The sequence below is a fragment of the Lepidochelys kempii genome, chromosome 10 (genome assembly GCF_965140285.1).
Source record: "Lepidochelys kempii isolate rLepKem1 chromosome 10, rLepKem1.hap1, whole genome shotgun sequence".
Classification (NCBI taxonomy): Eukaryota; Metazoa; Chordata; order Testudines; family Cheloniidae; genus Lepidochelys; species Lepidochelys kempii.
In genome coordinates, this window is record NC_136389.1 from 69,549,456 (window position 1) to 69,559,845 (window position 10,390).

General features: G+C 42.4%; 1 protein-coding gene across 1 annotated transcript; it reads left to right on the top strand.

The window, feature by feature from the left end:
- Positions 1-6,153: 6,153 nt before the first annotated feature.
- Positions 6,154-9,354, top strand: BCL2A1 (BCL2 related protein A1). The gene is made up of 2 exons (XM_073361484.2): positions 6,154-6,645; positions 8,507-9,354. The coding sequence occupies exons 1-2, from the start codon at positions 6,226-6,228 to the stop codon at positions 8,612-8,614; spliced, it is 528 nt and encodes a 175-aa protein (XP_073217585.1). The 5' UTR covers positions 6,154-6,225; the 3' UTR covers positions 8,615-9,354.
- Positions 9,355-10,390: the final 1,036 nt, after the last annotated feature.

A 10,390-nucleotide genomic window follows, 5' to 3' on the forward strand; every position in this document is an offset into this window, starting at 1 on the left:
TTATGGGATACCTTTTACTTTTATAAAGTTGAGAGTATTACTATGTGCTCAATAACACAGTGATGAGTTAGGGGACGAGAACTGAGGAAGCGTTGTTCTAAGTCAGCCATAAAAATGTTGGCATATTGTGGGGCCATGCAGGTACCCATAGCAGTGCCGCTGACTTGAAGGTATGCATTGTCCCCAAATGTGAAATAGTTATGGGTGAGGACAAAGTCACAAAGTTCAGCCGCCAGGTTTGCCGTGACATTATTGGGGATACTGTTCCTGACAGCTTGTAGTCCATCTTTGTGTGGAATGTTTATGCGAGGCTGGTGCAGAGATCATTTCTGCAACACACAAGGGCACAGAGGCAAACTGGTATGGCTGCTCAGGGGACAGACTGCCCCACGTGTTTTTTCTGCACAGAACCCAAACCAGATCATGAGTTGTTCTGTGGATTTCATCCTGCTTATACAGAGCCTCAATTCTCAGACTGTATGTGGGTAGAGTGAATTTCACCTCAGATGCTTTGAGACCCTGGGAAGAAAGGGGTTACAGAAATTGAAAGTGCAAAGTAGTGTCACGTGTTTCTGATCTATTGGGTAGATTACAGGGTTTTGAAAAGAGCATGTAAATGTTCAAGATTAGCATCTTGATATTTTCATGAAAGGATACATATAGGAAGGCAATCACATTCCTGAAAAATTTCTGAGTTAGGGTTTGTGAATATAAGTTTAATATGCTACATGCTTTATTTATTTATTTATTTTCAACATACCAAAATTAGTAAAACCACATTCTAGATTTATCTCTTTAAACATAATTTAAATTCAAAACAGATTTGGATGGATTAAAGAGTAAGAAGTATCTCTAAATAGTAGATTTGAATTTTTCTGTGCTTTAGTAACTCAGAATAGTTCAAGACAATTTAAAACAAATGTGCTCCTGGACTGAAACTCTGAATATAAAGTTTTTCCCACAAGCAAACTTTAAGGATGAGCTACGAACCTCTATAAATACTGATTTATAATGGAAGTACCGGTATTGATACAGCCCTCTTTATAGTGTTGTGAACAGAAATGATATTATAGAAGAGTGATGAAGGACTGGATTTGGTAAAAGAATATATTTTCTATCTTCTAAAGGAAGATATTTGATTTCTGAATCACTAGCTGTGTGATAGGGTGTACAACCCCCACTCTGGGGAACAAGGAGCAGCTCTGGTCATAAGAGGCTCTGCCCAGCCGTGCCTGCTGAGTGTGCTCTCTATCGACGTGGAGCTTAAAAGGGTGTGGCACAGCTCAGTCTGGGTGGTCAGTGGAAAGGAGCGGACTTTCCTGATAGTTCCTGCTAGAATACAGCAGGAGCCCCATGCTGTACCATGCTGCCCCAAAGCAGACCTCAACTCAGAACTGCAACCCATTGCAAAAGAGAGTGGAACTTCTACTTGTGAGTTGGGGAAGGAACCTCCTAACCCTCTTTCTGGTGGAATATGTTGTGGACCAATAGCCAGGCCTTCACCAGGACTCTGGAGAGGCATGAATACAGTAGGAAGTGACCGGGGGAGTAGGCTGGATGGTACCCTTACATAGGTTGCACACATGAACTGCCTGCCTCAGGGCCCTGAGTTGGAACCCAGCGAAGCATGAGGGCCTTGGTTCCCTTACTGCCAACCCTGGACTTGAACCACTAGGGGATGTGTTCTGGTGAGATGATCCCCCATCACAAGCAGTTACCACTTATATATAAACTTTTAGTATGAAATAAAATAAAATTTCAAACTCACTTACGTTTTTAGCATTGGCTATTTAAACCTGTCCTAAAAAAATAGAAATAGTATCTTAGGCCCAGTTCAGCAAGATACTCAAGCACATGCCTTACTTTAAATATGTCACTAGTGCCACTGAAGTCAGTGGCTGGGACTCTTAAAGAAACTTAAGGAAGTTAGGCACTCAAATTTCATTGAAAATCCTTGGGAATTTTGCACCTACTTCCCCTTTGTGCCTTTGAAAAATCTCACCCAATGCTTAAAGGTAAGCATGTGCTTCAGTAATTTGCTGAAATGGGGCTCACATGTGGCAAGAGTTATCTATTGGCAAATCACCATGTAAAGTACCTTTGTGCTCATGCACACAGCCCAGCTCTAAAGCATTTCAGACTGCAATAACACTCTCTCTCTCCCCCCCCCTACTGGCATTATAGTTAGATGTAGACCTGAACCAATGCTATTGATCCACTTGCAAGTGAACTCTGCAGGTGTCCAAATTTCCCTTGTTTTATAATAGGCCAAACCCAAACTCAAGATCTGAGAACCTTAACACTTCGAGGTGTTTGAAAATTTTGCTCTTGGATCTAATGCTGCAACATAATGACATTGATTCCTGCAGGTCTTTTCCTTTGCCATGTAGTACCATGTTGAGATGGATATTTAGAATACCAGAATGAATTTGGCTGGAGCCTCAAATTTACCAGTGACACATGAAGTCTTTGTGGAGAGTTTGTAGGGCTCTAACAGGGCTTCACTTAGAATCATACTCCACTGCAAGGGAGACTTGAAGAGACATGTATATTGTTTGTTTCACCATTGGTAAAATATAGGGATCATTCAAACTGGCTCAGTGCTGGGTAAAAATCTGGAAAGGAAGATGAGGGAGGGCTCGGACAAAACCACACATAGAGGAACACTCCAGAACAGTGTCCCCTGGTTACCAACCACTCCAAGCTCCATCTCCGTATCTTAATGATGAATTTTGGTTCTGGGACCCAGTATGTTGCCATGCCTCACCTCATGATTACGAGGCTGGGTTTGGAGAAAGCTGAGTTTTATTGTGGGTGAGGCTATGTACTGTTTAGTGGGAGGTGGCAGGCAATGAGTAGTAGAGCCAGCCCCAGCCCCTGCTATGGCCTCTTTATGCCATTCTAGTGGAGGAGAGAGGTTGCAAAGGGGGCCTGCATGAGAATTCTTTCTGTGCAGGGGCAGAACAGGAGCAGCATGTAGCCTTCCACTGGGCATCCTTAGTCTCTGGTGTCTGGGCATGCTGAGAGCAGATGGATTGTTTCAGGGACGGGAGGGGGAATGGCTAGAGTGCTCAACACCTGGCAACGGTGGGCTCCACTGCAGCCCAATGGCAGCTGGGCAGAAGCTGCTGTAAATCAGAGGAGCCCCTCTGGCTCCTCTAATTCATGCTGGGATCCACATTGGCCTGCACATTATCCCAGAATATGTAAGGGGCAAGAGGAGCTTTGTCTCACCCACCCCTAGGGCTGTGCTACCTGGGTTGCATCTCCTGAGAGGTGCAGCACAGATTCTGGCCCCTGCCCACAGTCTGGTGAACTGGTTCAATTGTCTTAAGAAGCTGAGAACTGCTACCCTACTGCAGCTATTTCCTCTTCCATATCTCTGTCACATAAAGATTAGGAGAAGAGAAATCTTTTACACTGAACTGGATGCACATCTCTATTTAAGGAGATGAGCATCCCAAAACTTTGGAAATGAACTATTTAGTGTTTCTAGATTGACTGAATACCCCAAGAGATGCAAAAAATAAAAATAAAAAATCATCTAATCATTTATAGTGAGAGGCAGTGGGTCAGCACAAATACCATTGTGTTGCTGTTCCTTGCTGTGCACACAGACAGACACAATACACAGAACCCCTGAACAGATAACTGCTGTGACATTATTTCCTATATGGCTGGAACATTTCTGGTCATGCAGAAATGCTTGCTGCAGGCAGGTGGCAGCACACCACTGAGCAAACCAAACCATATTTTGCTTGACAATAACATAAATTAACCATTTGTGCTGTCAGAAAGGTTGCTTCTGATGTATTAATCATTTTCATTAATTTAGGAGGGGAAGTCACTTAGACCTCGCAAAGGACCACAGGTCGCCTCTGCTTCAAGATCTTTTTTGAGGGGTAACAGCTAATTTAGACCCCATCATTTTGTATGTATAGTTGGGATTATGTTTCCCAGTGTGCATTACTTTGCATTTATCAACATTGAATTTCGTCTGCCAGTTTGTTGCCCAGTCAGCCAGTTTAGTGAGATCTCTTTGTGACTCTCTGCAGTCAGCTTTGGACTTAACTATTTTGAGTAATTTTTTATTGTCTGCAAATTTTGCCACCTCCTTTTCCAGATCACTTACGAATATGCTGAACAGCACAGATCCCCTGCAGACTCTTGGCAGTGGCGTAGCCAGGTGGAGAAAACGGGGGGGGGGGGGGGAATTAAAAAAAGGTGCCACCCGGCGGCGCTCAGGGTCTTCAGCAGCACTTCGGCGTTGGGTCCTTTACTCGCTCAGGTCTTCGGCGGCACTGAAGGACCCCCCCCCCCCCCCCGCCACTGCAATGCCGCTGAAGACCAGAGCAAGTGAAGGACCCGACACTGAAGTGCTGCTGGAGACCCGGAGCGCCGCCTGACCCGTTGCCGAAGACCCGGAGCACCGCCGGGTGAGTAAAAATTAAAAAGGCACCAAAGAATTTAAAAGGGGCCACTTCTGCTCAGTGGGGGAGCGGCCGCTGCCCCGCTCCCCCCCTAGCTACGCTACTGATTCTGGGGGGACCCTGCTATTGACCTCTCTCCATCGTGAAAACTGACCATTTATTCCTCCCCTTTGTTTCTTAACTTTTAACCAGTTACTGATCCATGAGAGGCCCTTCCCTTTTACCCCATGACAGCTTACTCTGCTTAAGAGCCTTTGGTGAGGGACCTTGTCAAAGGCTTTCTGAAAGTTCAAGTACACTATATCCACTGGATCCCCCTTGCCACATGGTTACTGGCCTGCTGTAATTGTCAGGAACTCCTCTGGAGCCTTTTTAGAACTAGGCGTTGCATTAGCCACTCTACAGTCACTGGGTACAGAAGCCGATTTAAATGACAGATTTCATACTACAGTTAATAGTTCTGAAATGTCATGAGTTCCTTCGGAACTAATTTATCAGTTGTTTCACAACGTCCTCTCCTGACACCACAATCTGGGAGAGTTCCTCAGATTTGTCATCTGAAACGAATCGCTCAGGTGTGGGGATCTGCCCCACATCCTCCGCAGTGAAGACGGATGCAAAGATTCATTTAGCTTCTGTGCAATGGCCTTCTCTTGCTTGAGTGCTCCTTTGGCATCTCGATTGTCCAGTGGTCTTCCCGACTGTTGGGCAGGCTTTCTGCTTCTGATGTACTTACATTTTGTTGCTGTTAGTTTTTGTATCCTTAGCTAGTTGCTCTTCAGATTCTTTCTTGGCCTGCCTTATACTTTTATATTTGATTTGCCAGAGTTTATGCTCTTTTCTATTTTCCTCACTAGGATTTGGCTTCCAATTTTTGAAGGATATCTTTTTGGACAAGTCAGAGTTAGAGGAAGGCATGGTTGTTGGCCCCTACCATCCAGAGACCCTGCTCTTCTCTTCTGCTTCCCAAGAACCCTGTTGACACTGGGAGTACCAATATCTTTCTCAGCTGCTGCCCAGTAAAGACCCCTGTAATTTGTGTGTGTTCACAGTACAGTAGGCCATATCACTTAATGCTGACTGGATCAGTATTCTCTTATACCTGGATTCCCTGAGGGATGGAGGAGTTGTGAGGGGGAAGAACTTTGTCACAGTCAGTCACTCCATTCCAATCTTCAGAGCCTGATCTTCACTCACATGGGGGCTTTTGTAGGAATAAGGTCAGCGGTATAATCTTATAGAGCTGACACCCCTTCTTCCATAGGCAAGAGGAAAGATATACCAGATTTGGGTTCCCTTCTATCACTAACTGTGAAGATTTAGCCATCATCTCCATGCAGTTCAGAGTGAAGCATTGGCCACTGCCTGTGGCAGTGTATTTCTCAAGAATTGCATGTTCCAATAGTGTGCACTTTTCTTTTAAAAAGCAAAATGTGGCAGCTCCTCAATGGGTGTAAATCAGCACAGGTCCATTGAAACTACGCCAATTTACACTAGCAGAGGATGTGGCCCCCACTAATGTATTCTTGTAAGGCCTCACTTCCTGCATAATACATAATTTAGGATAAAGTTTTTTATTTTTTGCTTCTCTTTGACCTCAGTGAGAATTTTTCTTTCATTTCTGAACTCATAGCAACAACCCACACATTCATTTAAGGAAGCTTTAAGTCAGTGGGTTGTACAGGAACTTCTGTGATGCAAGTGCCTAGCTTGTAGATATTTAGTTCAGCTTTCACAGTGGATTAGCAGTTTCACACTGGTCAAAGGCTGTGCTTTGCTCTGAGTCTGCTTCTAAATGGAAAGCTCTGAGTACCGCTATGTTTACTATTTAGTCCAAGATTATCTGAAATACATTCTTCAGGAACCACAGCTTGGACCAGCCCCAAGCAGAGTTGCTCATGTCTTAAGAAACGCTGCATCCTTTCTGCAAAAGGAAAATGAAGAGAGTCTGAAACCATGTTTGGACACACTTGATATTACCTCTGTAGATGCTGCCAGAAGAATTTTCACTCAAATCATGGATGAAGAATTTGCTGATGGAAACACTAACTGGGGACGGATTTTGACAATATTTATGTTTGGAGGAATTCTTTCTAAGAGGCTTCAAGAACACAGAGTTCAGCTTACAGGAGATAATAAAGAGCAGATTTCTTATTTCATCACGGGGTACATTATAAACAACAAGGCTGAGTGGATAGAGGCAAATGGAGGTTGGGTAAGTTTCAGTGCTGTATTTTATAACCATTTTTCACTGCTGTCTACATCAGGAGAATTTTCCTTAATAAATTTTTTTAAAAATGCTCTTTTAACTACTGTCAAAAAGAATTGTCAACTTAGCCAGGGCTTTACCATTTGCTTTATTTAAAACTTTTATATCTTGAATTCTTCCTCGAGACTTAAAGCAAATATCTTGCTTCCGATATAAATTAGCAGACAATACAAGACCTTTTTAAGGTGCTTGTGACAGTACAAACCACTAAAGTAAGCCCTGAATCATTTGTACAGTACACTTTCCAAACTGAAATTAAAGTGAAAGGACGCAATAATAATGCTATGGTCCAGAGCCTTTTGAAGTCAATGGAAAGGGAAATCTTTATAGGTTAAATCCTGTCCACACTGAAGTCAATGGGAGTTTTGCCACTGAGCTCCATACAGCCAGGTTTTCATCCCCTGTCAATTTAGTTGTATGGTCTGATAATTAAATATAATTGGGGTCAAATCCTTCTAACCTTATTCGTGCACTGAGACTACTTGTGTGAGTGGAAATTGGCTGAGATATTCCTAGAACTTCCCCATGGTTATTTTACAAAAATGAGTAAAGTATCTGACAAACAGTATGTCTCTTTTTCCAGCTTCATATGTATGACCATTTAATTAAAGTCCCTGTGCTGATGCAGAGGAAAGTTGTAGGAAACTCCGCTCTTCTGCTTTGCAGGGTTTCATCATGCAAACTTGATTTTCTGTAGGAGTTTAGGGGAAGTTGATGGTAAATGCCATCAGAGCCTGAGATCCCCTGGTATTTTGTGTGTGTGTGTATATATGCAAATGCCACTTTCTCTTTATATCACCTCTTTGGGCCTGATTCTGCTCTCAGTGCAATGACTTTTGATTTACACCATTGTAGATGAGCTTAGAATCAGGCTTATTTTCTCCTTTCTCACCTGTCCCCCTTTACTACTGTCTTTGTCCTTTCCCACACTTTTCTCTAGCTTGCTTTTCTCTGTTTCTGTTGGGTAACAGTTGTAGTGAGTTAGTGGTGCTTCAAACATCACGTTTATAGAGGCTCCTTTGCCTGCCTCTTTCAGTCAAACCTGTTTAAGGTCAGCATCTATTCCTGCCATTTTTTTCTCCCAGTATCTGGAATTTTCAGTAAGTACCTCATAACACCAGAAAGAGAAGGCTTAAAGGGGGAATATTTATACGCATAAAACCTGGATTTGTGCTGGAAATGGCCCAACTTGATTATCATACACATTGTAAGGAGAGTGATCACTTTAGATAAGCTATTACCAGCAGGAGAGTGGGGTGGGAGGAGATATTTTTTCATGCTTTGTGTGTATATAATAAGATCTTCTAAACTTTCCACAGTATGCATCCGATGAAGTGGGCTGTAGCTCACGAAAGCTCATGCTCAAATAAATGTGTTAGTCTCTAAGGTGCCACAAGCACTCCTTTTCTTTTTGTGAATACAGACTAACACGGCTGTTACTCTGAAACCTATAAGCATATTAAAACTGAAACACAGATAGTTATGTTACTTGCAGAAATGAGCCCGAACTCCAAAGTTTAAATCCAACCTAAATAATGAACCTTCCCCAGAAGGGAGTAGGCAGGGAGGGAGCAAATTTGGCCATGTTATAATCTGGAGATGAGACAGGCTTTGCATGATTTGCAAATAGTTTCAGCTATTGTTTTTAAAGCCCAGTTCATCTTTTTCTGAGGTAGTTGTAGGTAAACCTGTCTCTATGACAGCTCTATTGAACGGAAAGCCTCCTGCTATCATGAAACAATGGTGCATTTTTCACGAGCTCATTATTTTAAAGCTATAACCAGACTGTACATATTCTTCTCCACAGGAAAACGGCTTCCTACCTATGTTTGAGGAAAAACGATCATGGCTGTCCTTATTCAACATTAAAGCAAAAATCATGGATGCTTTTTCCTTCTTCAGTCAGTACTATTGACAAGATGGAGATCAGCCTTCCCCATGTAAACTGGATGTTGCCACAAGACTCATTGCAGTGGCTTTCTTCAAGCAAGAGGAAAATGAATCAGTCTTCTAGAATTAAGGATACGTTTTCTTGCTTACATTATATTTTAATTTACGTATTTACTAATAAATGTTTAGGTGCTGGCTTATTTGACAACACTGAAGACTAGAGTCTTCCTGCCATCGAAGAGGTACAGAACTGACCCCCAATATGCCTCAACCTTGACCTGGAGGGAATACCTCTTGGAGAGACAGAGAGCAGTTCAGTGTCTATCGCCTCTGATGCACCCTCAAAGACGTGCATTGTTTCACCTACATATAATCCAATGGGTTAGGAGCAGTATCAGTTTTAATTCTGAATTTTAAAAATTTTGTGAATTAAATTTATTACTTGATTGCATTTTGTTGTTTGCTTTATCAGCAGAAGACTTCTTAAATAAAGGGGCTAAAGCACTCACTGATGAAAGCACATGCAAGTTCATGAGATGGATCAAATGATCACTTGGGATCAGCAATTTAAAATGTGTGTATATATTCACTAATCAGTACAATGGCATCTGTTTAATAATTCCTTTTTTTAAAAAATGTTCTTCATATGCATGGTGCTCTTTCCAGCTGCAATGACCACTGACTTATTTGTTTAAAGAGATGCTTTTAAATGGCCAAGTGCAAAAAGTTTATTCAAAATCAATAAACTATTTATATCTTCGATAATTCAAATGTGATGAATGGGTTTTTGGAAAAAAGATTAAAATATAAACATATACTTAGGCTGAAAGTTTATTTTTACCAAGTTTCATCTCTGAAAAAACATTTTTTTCTATTCAGCTGAGTTAGATACACCTGGTAAAGCAAGTGTAGGCATAGGTGCAAATCTAGGCCGTATAGGCCTGATCCAAAGCCCACTGAAGTCAATAAAAAGACTTGTTTACAAGCCAGTCTGTAGCATTTTTGGTGCATTCAACGTGTATGAGCAGCCTGTTAGATCTTGATGAAATAATATATATGGATCAGATTTGGATGGCAGTACTAGATATTTAGGGGATACATTTAGTGAATGAAGTAGGAGCCTCTGAAAAGTCACAGGAACACCCTCTTGTTAAAGATTTCAACTTATGCTAAGTAAAAGACCATTTCTTTAACTGTTAGGACCCTAGGATTCTCCTGGAATAGCTGATGAGAGTTGGGACTCACTGGTCTCCTTCCCTTACAGGAATGGAGAGAGTGAACCGGGGTAGGAAACACCAAGTACATATGGGTGGGGAACAGTGGCTCTGTGCCATGCCACTTCCTCTCCGAGAGCCCTCTATATAAGCAGGGTTCTGTGGTGTAGGATGTGCCATAGCAGGAAGGCAAGCAGTTGCTCTTGGAGGGCATGTTCTCAATGTGACGTGGTGGCTTTTTGATAGAAAATACTCAACTGTGAAAAAAGAGTTAAAAGCAGAATTAGCTCCCTCCACAGTTTCTCTTCTCACTTGAAGATGGGATACGGCACAGCTGTGAGGGTATGTTTACTGACAGTACAGCTCCTGGAGAATCTAGCTGCTGTTAAGGAGGCAGACTCTTGAGAGCACAAAGAGGTGGAAAGCCATCTTCAAAGATAGCCCGGGCTCTAGATAACGTGACATGCCTTTCCTGTGGATCCTTGGCATCCCTGGGATGTGCAAATCCAGCTTCATGTGACGAACCTCATGGAGTTTCTGTAGCACATTGTCTCTTCCTACAGGAGTCCTGGTGACTAAGTCACTGA

Excerpts from the sequence above, each read along its gene's own strand:
- BCL2A1 (XM_073361484.2), top strand. The coding sequence starts at position 6,226 with ATGGAAAGCTCTGAGTACCGCTATGTTTACTATTTAGTCCAAGATTAT. Across the intron at positions 6,646-8,506 it reads TAGAGGCAAATGGAGGTTGG|GAAAACGGCTTCCTACCTAT; the intron begins GTAAGTTTCAGT and ends TCTTCTCCACAG.